The sequence below is a fragment of the Meleagris gallopavo genome, chromosome 1 (assembly GCF_000146605.3).
Source record: "Meleagris gallopavo isolate NT-WF06-2002-E0010 breed Aviagen turkey brand Nicholas breeding stock chromosome 1, Turkey_5.1, whole genome shotgun sequence".
Classification (NCBI taxonomy): Eukaryota; Metazoa; Chordata; class Aves; order Galliformes; family Phasianidae; genus Meleagris; species Meleagris gallopavo.
This window is the reverse complement of record NC_015011.2, coordinates 62507917-62520318: the sequence shown is the minus strand read 5'-3', so window position 1 is coordinate 62520318 and position 12402 is coordinate 62507917. Positions and strand designations below refer to the sequence as shown.

The 12402-nt window shown below is 38.2% G+C and overlaps 1 protein-coding gene across 1 annotated transcript in view; it reads right to left on the bottom strand.

Annotated features, from left to right (window-relative positions):
• Positions 1-275: 275 nt before the first annotated feature.
• Positions 276-12402, bottom strand: part of IPO8 (importin 8) — a 38155-nt gene continuing 26028 nt past the window's right edge. Inside the window, exons 21-24 of the mRNA XM_019611599.1 lie at positions 7183-7388; positions 5582-5806; positions 4820-4936; positions 276-4133 (exon numbers count right to left, since the gene is read on the bottom strand). Of these exons, the coding sequence (XP_019467144.1) occupies positions 4036-4133; positions 4820-4936; positions 5582-5806; positions 7183-7388 (646 nt within the window). The 3' untranslated portion in view covers positions 276-4035. The remainder of the gene's footprint in view (positions 4134-4819; positions 4937-5581; positions 5807-7182; positions 7389-12402) is intronic.

Sequence of the window (12402 nt, the reverse complement as noted above, 5' to 3'; positions counted from 1 at the left end):
GAACTAGGGCTGAGTATCCCAATTACATGGTGTGTTTTTGGCTATCATTTGAGCAAATGTAAGTGCAAGGTGTGAGGATTTCAAAAGACCGTTTTGGAATCTGCCCATTTTAAGCAGTGAATCACAGAAAGGCTCCTCTCAAAATGCAGACAAAAGTGAGGGCTTTTGGAGTTCTGTATCACCTGTATATGTTAAAAAAGAGACTTTGTTCAAGAGATAGAAATGTTCTAGAGATAGAAATAGAGATAGGTTTCATTATTCTAGGAGCAATGGGATTTAACACATTTTGCAGAAGTTTAATTTTTTTCAAATATTTTGTATATCCCCTGAAATATCTGCTAACAATGGTTGGCAAAGGGAAGGAAATGAGGAAAGAAAAAAGGCTGAAAAGTATTCTGGAAACAAAAGATAGTTAATCATTCATGTTGTCTACGATTCCTTTGGCTCACAGGTCTCAATACAGACACTTGCTCTATAGTAAAAGGAACAAAAAAAAAGATAATACAATAAAATTCTTTACAGTCCTACCTTCTGTCTTCTACAGTGCATGATGGAATCCAGAACCACAAACTGCCTGGACTTCATAGGCAAATGGCATGTCCTAAAGTAGTTCATTTCATGTCTCATGCAGACATCCTTTCCCTCCAAAACCAAGAATGTCAAAATATCATTTTGTGTAACGTTCTTTATGTATTTTGACTTGTGTTCCAAAGCACATCTACTTCTACTTCAATCTGACTGTGTGCATAAGGAAGGTTGTTTTTATGTTTTTTAAGACTTGTTTTCAGCTTGATATTCTGCTCTCTACCTGGAGATGGCCATTTTGTTGAAAGATTTTGCTGCTGTATGAAGGTAAATCAAATACTTTGACTTTGAAAGGAGAGCAAAAAGAGGCAGCCCAAACACGTGGTGATTCTTATTTTCCTCTCAAGAGTGACAAAACAGCATAAGCAATTCAATACTCAGGATGGGTTAATTTAATCTGGAAAAGAAAGTTATTATTTAGATTAATATTTGATGTGATTATAACCAACACAATGCTAATTTCATATGTAAAGCCCTCACGATGTCCATAAGTCACCTTCGCACTTTTGGAACATGGGCATGGAGCAACACTGGTCAGTTCTCAGCAGTTCTTTTTTTTTTCTTTTTTAATTTATTTTACAATATGTTCACGATTCTCTATGCTTCCAGTGGCCATCATGCTTGGCTGACCAACGCTGGTATGTGATATCCCATTATTGTCTTGGCTTGAAACTCAGACAGTAACGCACGTTTGTGTTACTCTCTTTTTAATGTAGTACAAAGCTGGACACAACTCAGAAAGAAATCCCTAAAATCCACTACCTATTTATGATCATGTATAAACGGATATTTATCATGTTAAAAGAGAACCATATGTTAAAATGGAGGCTAGAGCCCAGTAAATCTTTTTGGGTGGAATCCTTTTTCAAGAAAAGAAATGAAACAATTGACATTTGCTTTTGCCAGTAGAAACATTTGCTCGTGAATCTCCTGGGAAGGGAAGGGCATTCAACCTTTTTACATGCCGTCCCCTCACATATCTCTGACCCCCACTGCGAAATGGACAACAAAGATTCCCGACTCCATGCAGCTGATTAAACCCCTTATAAGAAACATCTGGCTGAAATTTTCCTGGCAGTTGACTTGAAAAGTATACAAGAAGCAGAACCAGGGAGCAGCCACAGTTCAGCTGAGTGACACAGAGATGATGCTATGCAAAAGCAGATTTTTCCTTGAATACATTAATTTCTAACTATTAACGTGTGATTGTGCAAGCAACCTTATTAGCAGAAGAAAAATAAATCCCCCTTCTACTCTGCATGCCAGCGTAGAAGAGGAAATCAGGTTTTGAAAGAAATTCTGTCCAACAATCTCTTTTTAAATAAAATAATAAAAGGTCTCAAACAGTTTACCTACCTAATACTTGACTTCAGTTGTCAGATAGGAGAGACGTTGTTCTTACCCCCAACTTCCAAAAAACATTTCTTAAATTTGTCAAGATTTAAAAACTTCCACGGTTTCTGAGAAACTCACCAACAAAGTGGATGCAACACCATCCTATCATTTAGAAAGTATACCTCCAGGCTAAATCAGCAAAAGTGACCTATAATTTTCCTGGCCTTCCTGCCCTCTGCTGTTCAACTTGTAAGAGCCTGTCCAATGCAGCTCAATGTATTTTTCATTTCTGAAAATGCAGTCCCTGGAGTCCTCACTGTTTTCCATACGTACAACAGACCTAAAACTGGGAAATTTTCACTGTTGCTATTAAGTGAATAATAGCAGTGAAAAGCCTACATGAAACACTTTTACTCTGCAGCCGCTGTGGAAAAAAAAGGCAGCATCAGAGAACAGTGCTGGAATTAAGTCTCACACCAAAGTGGAGGAACAAGGAAAACAGAGTGAAATCTTCTATGCCATGAATTCAAGACTGAGAAGATTCCAGAGTATGGGGCAAGGAAAAAGCAGCATCACTATGGCCTTTTCCTGATGCCAAGGCACAGAGAGCTTCAGATCTATCAGACTGAACTAGAATTACTTTGACATTGAAAAAAAAAAAGATTCAGCACACTGCAGGGCCAGCGATCTGTAATTATCTATAATCTTTAAAAATCTGATAGTGTATGGGAAAGGGCTACAACTTTCTGGTTGGGTCAATGCTCTAAAGAATTGCATCATAAGTGTGTGCTTAAAATTGCTTTGTAAATATTTTTCAGTCTTATAGAAAATAACACAGAGGCAAAATCTGCACTGAACATTTTATCTTCAATTCAAACTGCACATTCTAAAGCACCCCAACTTATTTTGGCTACATTACTGAGACCCCAACAGAGCTAGAGAAGGGGCCCCACTCAACCTAGTATTGCTGTTGGTTTCTCATAATGCTAAGTTTCTCACTAAATGAACATATTCACAAAAAAGAAAAAAACCCTATTATATATGTTTCAATTTATGAGAAATCAGCCTTTGAAACTCATGAAAAAAAAATCTGGCTGATAACAAAATTTCAGCATTGAAAAAGAACAGCCAAATGGAATGCAGACCAGAAATTTTATCACCGAAGTGTAACAGTAAAAAGCAAGTCCACAACTGTTTTTCTCCTATCAAGATAAATAAAATACTGTAAAAATTTTGTACCACATTATGCATTCAGTACTACCATTGGAATGGTAATGAATGAATAAAAACAGAAAATCAGGTTATAGGATCGCAACAGAAAGAGTGGAAATAAAAAGTTGTCATGTAGCACATCTACATGAGAGGGCCATGCCACTTGTGCAGGCAGGAGGTAATGTGGATGTAGATTTAGGATAGCCAACTGCCACATGTGCCATCATAACTCAAGTGAGTTGATTCCGTATCTAAGAGAAATAATTTAAGACTACTACATCAAGGGAAAATCTGCAATTTTGTTAAGACACTCCGACACAACCAGTGTATGTTCTGCAACTCCAGCAGACACTTCCCTATTCACATCTGGCCTGCACCAAACTGGGAAGAGATCATATTCTGAATCCAGCAATAGGTATACAACCAACAAACAGTTAAATGGTGTAGTAAAAAGCAGATGACAGCAAAACACGGAACCAAGGCTTACAGTGTTATCGAGAAATGTTCTTACACTTAAAAAATTATAATGCACTCCAAAAATCCATTTGTTCAGGCAATCCATGTACAACAGAAGGCACTGTTATCCATATGAATCTATCAATTCTGCACAGCAAAAAACCTGAGAAGTGCAACTCAATTAGATGCAGCCTGGCCCCTCCCAGTCATTCAGGTTCCTTGAGGACAAATGTTTCCTTTTCAGTCCATAAAATTATAAAAACACCACAAGAATTTGTAAATTACAGTAGCCGGTTAGAAAAAGCATTCTGGTGGGGGAAGCACACTGCTATATTTCAGAAAACCTTCAGCAGCATTAAATTACCCTCCCCTATCACTCAGAAGTCATGATGAGTTTAAGAAAATGTAATGATGAAAGCCTTCTCATTGACCTTCGTAGTTGATCCTTCAGTTTCCACCGGGAGTACTTCCAGCAAAGTTAAATGCTATGACCAGTCCTTTGTTGTCAAATGTGTAGCCACTTTGCTGTTCTATTGTCTTAGTCTCTAGAATTCAAAGAAGAGAAAGGATATGAGCAATAGCCTGTAGAGAACACTTTTGCCAGAGATAATACTAGCCATCTTATAATACAAAATTGTGTAAAAAACTTTTGTTTCCTAACTGCAGTGACAGTAATAAATTACACCACACCTAGTTTTTCTATAAATGCATAAACACACACCTCTTCAACTCGTCCTCTACAGAACAACTGTATCTCATGCTATTCTGCATGCGTCTTGATTTAATGTGAATTTATTTTTTCATGATGCAAGTACTCTAAACACCCAGAATAGTACACTGATTCTGAAGGCAATGGTAGCAGCAGAAAACTAACAGAGCTGTTAAACACAATGTTCGACAGTAATCTTCATCCAGTGACAGGCAGACAGCGAGCTATGGCCTTAAATTGCTTTTCATGTCAAATGTCAGGTTGTGCAAAACAAGTTGATAGCCTGTTCTAACAGTAGCATATGTCAATAAGAGGATAATTAATTACAAGCAGTGGTCATCGGAATAGCACACACTTCCATTCAAAGGATAATACAAGCACAATATCCTATTTATGCTTCTCAAGCCTTCTGTAAGACATTACCAAAAGGTAATGAGCACGGAGATTTATTCTGTTGTTGTACCTTAGATGCAGTTCCACCATCCCTGCAACACTTGAAATGGCCCCAGAGAAGAGACTTACCTGCAGCATTTCGCCGGTGCTCTGCTAATGTATAAATTTCCTGCAACTGTTTCTTCTGATCCTCGCTCAGCGGTGCTGTCAGCAAATGGTACCAGGCAGCATCTCGGCTCTGCACCGCTGTCAGAACAGGAATGGATGGAAAGTGATTATCAGCTTACACCGCAAGGTAATTTCAGAAGAATAAGATGAAACACATGGGAAAACAAGCAGAACTCGCGCTGTAAAAGATTCAGGATTCCTGTCAGTTTCTCAGCACAGCATCCCCACTGTAAACAAGCCATCTGGGGAGAACCTCATTACATTCTCTGCTTTCTGAAACAGCAATTTAACAGTGAGGCCATTATTCATGGACAATGATGAAGCAAATCTATTAACTGAAGTTTCTTATCAAAACTAAAAGCAGCAGGACTAGACAAACAGGAAAGGAAGAAAACAAGTTTTCCATTATCACTTTAATATCTAGAAAGTGACAAACGTTTATATATACTGGAGTCCCTCTAGTGACCGAGTCTCACTTATTTAGGCTGTGGTTGAAAAGTTCTTAAAGACAACATGAAGACAATTTATCTCTAACTGTATTTACTGCCACCTATTTTTTGCAGTACCTGGAAGTGAAAAAAAATCTTAGGACTAACATTAAAAAGCATTTCCAGTTTCAATAATCTAAATTACTATTAGAAACAAAGAGAAGGGCTTTTCCCAATGATGACAGGCAAGCTGTTTCATCATATCATATCATTCTACCCACTAGCACACACATACCTAAAAGTGCTTGTGTGAAAAACTGGTATTCATCAACACCATTTTCAAGGTCAAGAGGTGTGCTGAACCCTTCAAGAGCAGTCTCTTCCAAGGCATCTTCATCCCAGTCATCATCATCATCGTCGTCATCCTCTTCTTCTCCACCTCCGTCTCCACCTCCACTATGGTTCTCCTGCATTGCCTGGCTCACTTCATTTGTCTCCTCCTCATCACTTGGTATCTCTTCTGCAAAAGCATTCGTGTGTTTTATAAAGCAGTGTTTAAAAAGTACTGGGAAACAATGACTTACAAAAGAAAAACAATTAATAAATCTCATTTCAGGTTGGAAAGAAGATCCTCTATTAACACCTTCCTCCAAAATCTCAGAAGTGGAAAAATAAGCTATTAAAATGTTTTATACGTTCAAGATCTTTAGTTAAACTTTTGTTTCTAAAAACACCTGGGGAATATGAAACTGGCATCTTTGTCCTTCTTTTGTGTACACTGCTTTTGTGCAATTATTGTGCAATCCAAAATAATTGGTAAATTTATCTTTGACAAAATCTCCCATCACTATCTTTACCCAAAATTCCATCTTTTGCTTAGCCCTATCTCCCATTCTGTTTATGAAACAATTATTGTATCCTGAATTATAATCAATTCCAACATGCAACTCCACACATTGCTATTTCTTATTTAAGGAAAGATATTTCTGACTTATAACGGAGGTTAAAATAAAATCCCTCCCCAGTTCCAAACCTTCATGTTCTTATGTTTTTATCCTGTGTTAACAGGATATAAAGTATAAAATGACCATATCTGCAACAAGCAGAGTGACTGAATCACAGGGTGGAGATTTGGTAATTTCTGTACTGCTTCTATACTGTATGTACCCCTACACAATTCGAGGAATTCTGTAGCTCCAGTACAGAACAATCGTGAAATTTTAAAGGATTATATTATCTACTTAGACCCACTCTGATTTTCAGACCTCAAGCAATCTCCAATTCCAAATCAGATAAAGCCACACTTATCAGCCCACAACACTGCACAAAATTCACTTCCCCCAACTCTCACTGCAGTGTACTCTTTGGATGTTTTCTCCCTTCTGCCAGCCATAAGCAATGAGAAGCTCTTCTACTCCAGGAACGTCTGTTGCCTCCACTTTGCAAATCACTGCGTGCCATATTCCATTCGGACAAAGACTTGCAAGGATGCTCTTCAAAGTTCACTAGAATAGCTCTTTTAAATAGCTGGGTACTAGGAACAGCTTCTTTCCAGGAATCAAGAATAAAGCCATTGGAGCCCTGGAAACTTCCTGCTGCCTATGTTAGAAGATGGAGTACATTCACAACCCAGAAAACTGGATTTGCAAGTGTTGTTGTTACTTCTGAACCAATGCTATCCACTCACAAAGTATTACCTATGATACGTTGAAACATTTTGATTAAATTCTGGGAGGAAAAGTCCATTTCTAAGGTGATCTTACAAGCACCCGATAGGTGTTTGTATTTACTATTTACTTTCAGCAGACTAATGAGCCTTAGAAGTGAACTGCAATTTCTTACCCCCTTTAAATTAAATCCAGACAAAATCCACAATGTGAAAAGGGGAGATTTTACCATTATCTTCTGCAACGTGTTTATCATCTTTAGCATGATCCTCGTGTTCTGTGAGTTCTCGTGAGGCGCAAACTTGTTTCAAGCCCAGGAAGAGGAGGAGGATTGAAGGGACAATCTGAGCAGCCACAGCATCCACTGCAGGTGGTCGGTTCTGTAACTCCATTAGGATGCTCAGTCCTATTATACACATCTTTCTGTCATGGAGTCTAAAACAACACACAAACATTAAACATAAAAACAGAATTTCACTGCAAGGAGTATTAAAGTGCTGGCACTCAGCATGGTAGAAGACAGAGAAAGTCTTCAAAGTCTATGTTCAAACTCCTACACACGTGATTTCTTTTGTTCTGAATGCAAGTTTCCCACTGGAAAGCATTTGTCTAGTAACAATTAAATACCTATCAAGCAATATGCAAATTCCTGGAAGAACTGTTTACTGGTGATAGGTGGACAGTTGGATTGGATGATCTTACAGGTCTTTTCCAACCTCGGTGATTCTATGATTATCAAATGCAAAGTTTGTAATGCTAAACAAAATAGTTTAATAATTAGGTAGAGTCTGGTCTTTAATAAACCATTTGATAAAGATTATCAATATTACGTATAATGGAAAATTAATTTGCTTTGGCTTTCGTAGGACTTCTGCAGCAGGGACTGAAATTAGCAAAAAGACTATTAGTGAAGAGTAATGACAAGCAGGACCACACTGAATTGCAGGGTGCTTTTATAGAGTGCCACAGGGCTAGTTGTATTTAAGCACTCTATAGAGAGCTTAAACTGCCTCTACTGATAGTCTTTGGCCCTCCTTAGCAGGAAGCACCAGTAGCACTCAGCTTTTCTCTAACATTATGGTGTTTTTCTATTAAGGGCTGGAAAGTTTTGAATGCTTCCATTTGATGCTGACAGCTTCTGTCCTAACTCTCTACAGGACAAGCAGCTCCAGCAAGAAGTTTCATCTGGACCTGCAGAAAACAAAGCAGATCTCCAAAGCTGGCTGCTGTGTAGGTTCTTCTCTCCCTAAACCTGTGCATCAGGTAATCCTATGCAGTCTTTTATCTGTGCAGCAGCACGGCATTACCAGCACAGTTGCAACAGGGCTGCAGGGTGAAAAACAGGCTATTCTCTTTTAGCATTTCTGAATACTTTCGTCCACCCTTCAGAATCTCAGTAGATATTTCTGTTACAGAATTGGTTTTACTTTGGAATGAAGAGGATGCAAGTTGCAACAGAAGAAACTAACAGAATGAGCACCAGAGACTGCAACGAGAAAACAGCCAGTTCAATCCACCACTTCAAAAATTAATACAGAAATATAATTTTTAAAATCACTACAACTTCCATTACCAAAGATCCCATAGAATATGCTACTAATTCATTATATGCTTCAAGTAATACAAGTGATCCTGTATTATAACAATAATCTATAACAGCTTTCTAAACTCCACATGTGCTTAAACAACAGGATTGGATCTGGATCAGAATGCAGATCTGGAAGGACTTCATTATACCTCCTACTTTGCTAGTCCTGGTAAGGCTTAACAAAGTCATCCCATTCTTAGAGTAGCTGATGATAATGATAAATTATATACAACCATGCATAACATTATGATCTTTCCAAGGAAAACGAAACTGCCTAGCATATGAAATGACACAAAATCTTGTTGGGTTTGGCTGCTACATTACACATGTTGAAAAATGCACCAAAATGCAAGTGGGCAAAGACTCCATCACTTGCAAGCTGCAGTAGTTCCTTTTCGAAAGGAACCGAGCACAGAAGGCATCCAAAACAACCAAGGAAACTGAGTCAGGGGAATAGTCTGCCTTCACCTTTGTTACATGAAAAAACTGAAACTCCTTAGTTCCTTGCAGTTTATCTGTCTCAAAAACAAACTCCTCACCTCCTGCTCACATACCAATGTCATGAAGAATAAAATTCTATCTAAAGATGTTGCCACCTATGAATGAGGTACAGCCTTCTGGGCAAGAGCTTTTGTGCTTATTGCAAGCACAAAAGGAAAGAACTTTCTCTACACTCTCTTTCTGCCAGCACCTTCATGCAAGTTTGATCCAAGCTCTGTAATGCATATGAAAGACTTCTAAACTGCATCTTGACATGGGGAAGCAATAAGACTTCTTTTGTGTGTACGTGCAACAGAGTTGATAATGACACATGGAATTACCTTTTAGAATACATTTGAGAAAACTGCTGTTATATAATGCAAATTGCAAAACACAACAGGAAAAATAATTTTAAAATTATAGTAAATTGTGGCTTAGCTTCATATTAAATTATCTCTTCTGGACAGCTAATGTAAGTGGAAGATTCACACACTGTGATTTAAAAGGAAATCATTATTAGGAAGTAGCCCAAATAGCCAGAAAGTGCACTATATTTGTCATGCTCCATTTTCAAGCATCTAATCAGAGAAGTTGTAAGAATGAGCACATGCCTTTAGAATGAGCATGTTATTAGAAGACTCAGCAGGACATCCAGGCATTGAGCCACCTTAGTGAACCTAAGCTAGAAGGAGACTTGTTTCATCCACGTGTCAGCACAGAGAAACAGCAGGACAATTCTGAAGTTCAGCACTCCAATGTCACAACTGTATCAAACATCAACAGGACCTGAACAACTGAAGCAGAATTTTATGTCGTTTACATATTTTTGTAATAGCAAAGAATGGTTTCAGTATCCATTCATGCACAAAGCTGTCTGGATACAATTCTCCTCCTTACTTTGTCCTTGGAGATGTACACTTACTGACTCACTAGTCCTCCCTAGCAATCATGCACTCTGCTGCCTCACAGACATAGCAAGCCTGGAGTGCTAAACATACGTCTTTGGAGTCACACATGACAGTGCAATGCACAACTCCTGACCAGGTCTGGTTTTAACGTACTCTGTGGGCTTTCTTTTGTAGTTAATACACTTCCTCCAGTACAAGATTAAAAAAAAAAAGATCTTTTGTAGTTTAAAACTGTATTGAAAGTGTTTCAGAGGGGAATCACTAAGCCTACCTTTCCCTTACTGGTTTGTTGTGCTCCTTTTATGTGAGGATCAACTTGCTTTCCATTACATTAATCTGTTTCCTGGACAAACTGCAAGTAATTAGCCAGTTGCAAAGCTGGAACCATCCTTCTTTGACCTACAGAAGATTAGGATGTTATACACTAGGATTTCTAATGGTTTTAACTCCTGTCAAATAAATCCTCCTAGTCTAACTAACTAGATAGACAGATAAATTAAAATATCTATTCATTTTTTAAAACAAGTTACATTTTCCTTTCATTCCAGTTGCCACAGAAGAATTTTTAGTGTAAGAATAAGCATAAGAAATGCAGAAATCTCACCCAAATTTCAGGCTGTCAAGGAAAAGGTGTAAAACAGCAAGGAACACATTTTGATAAATGTTTTTTCAGTCCCTTGCCCTTCATCAATTTGAAGTACTCATAGAAAACATATTCAGATACAAATAAACACTGTATACTAGAGTATGTGGGCACACATTCACAGATGTATAATATCCACAATGACATACGGATTTATGCAGTCTTGCAATAAGTTTTGAGATCTCCTTGCCTTGATCATTCCTAACATTTCAAATTTCTAAACAGTTTTAAATAGTTTCCATGTTTTTAATAACATGGGAGAGCAGTTACTTATCAGACTCTAACTGCCTTTCCCCACAGCAAGATGTATTATTCCCATGGATTCCATTCCAGGAGTTCACAAGTACTGCTGAAGAAATACTGCATACTTTGGCAAACACCACTCTCCAGCATGAGAACATCCACACACACACAACCCCACTGCCTTTTAGACCCCTGGGCAGAGTAGGATCTATGGCACTATGAACTTACAGGAGGAGAAGGACAAAGGGACATGAGAGTCATGTGGTGTGAGTATCACAAAGAGACACTGTTACCAACCAGTAAATCACAGACTGTCAGCAGGGCTGATGAAGAAATAGCAGTGAGGTTCACACCTGGAGGTGGATCTACTTCGTTCTTCTCCTGCTTCTCCACAATCTGTGATCACAGCAACTGACTTGAATTTAAGCCTAAAACTGCTTCTTACTGGAAAGCAACCCAACTCTAAACTGAAACAACACTGAATGACAGCTGGAAGGAAGAACTGTACAAGAGAGGGTGCCCACTAGTATCTTCACTGAGGAAAATAAGGCCCAAGGAAGGGCAGCAAGGAAGCCAGATTTTGTTTGCAACTAACTATTCCTGTTCAGTTAAGCCTTTTCAGATGACGACCCTTACAACCCTTATTAAAATCAAATGGTCTTCTGGAAGCAGTCCTGTTCTTCTGGGAGAAAGGGAGGAGTCACTTGTATCACATCATAGTGCTTGACAAGCACTACTACAGCAAAAGCCCCATGCCTGGAAGCCACCCACTGAGGAGGCAGCACTGAAAGAAAAGCAATTTTTAGATTTAAGCGACGTTACAGATATTTATTTCACTGCTGGTAGCAATGCATCAAAGAGATACATTTTGATCTTCAGCTGCCATTCAAGTTCATAGTCGGAGCAGAATCTAGCATGATAATCTCTTGTGTTTCATTTTATAGGCTTTGTCAACTTTTGTCTCAGCTCTGAAAAAGAATTTGGTTGAACAGTAGTTGCAGAAGCTAATGCTTTTTGAAAAGCAACACAAAAGAACTGAAAGTTAAGCTGTAGCATACAGAAGTAGTTGAAGTTGGAAAGTATTCAGCTCAATAGTATTTTTCTCCTCTGGATCTCACTGGCTTCTCACTGGATGAACTGTTTAAGGCTATAAATTCCTTTCATTTTTATTTCTTTTAAAAAGGAATGACAAGTTTACCACCTATAGGGAATATCTGCTTTCATACTGCCTCTGTGTGCTTTCAGCATTCGGTACAAAACAAGAAAAAATGACAACATAAGGAGCTGAATATCAAGGAACTTTCTTCAGCCATAAAAAATGAGTACGTGGAAATCCTGATAGTAAAACTCTCGTACTTTTCTAAAGTCGGCAGCTTCAAAAGTAATTTAAAAATTAATGGTAATATTATCAAAAGATGCAGGAGAGACAGACTTAAAGATGTCATTTTTCAGCCAGTGGTGCTCCAAAAGAAGTGAAGGACTGGGTACTTTATGCCTACTTTGTCATCAACCCAAGTAAACCTCTCTAAATGTCTAAACGACGATGTGTGTATTTATGTCAAGATATAGGATGTGCTGTAGATACTT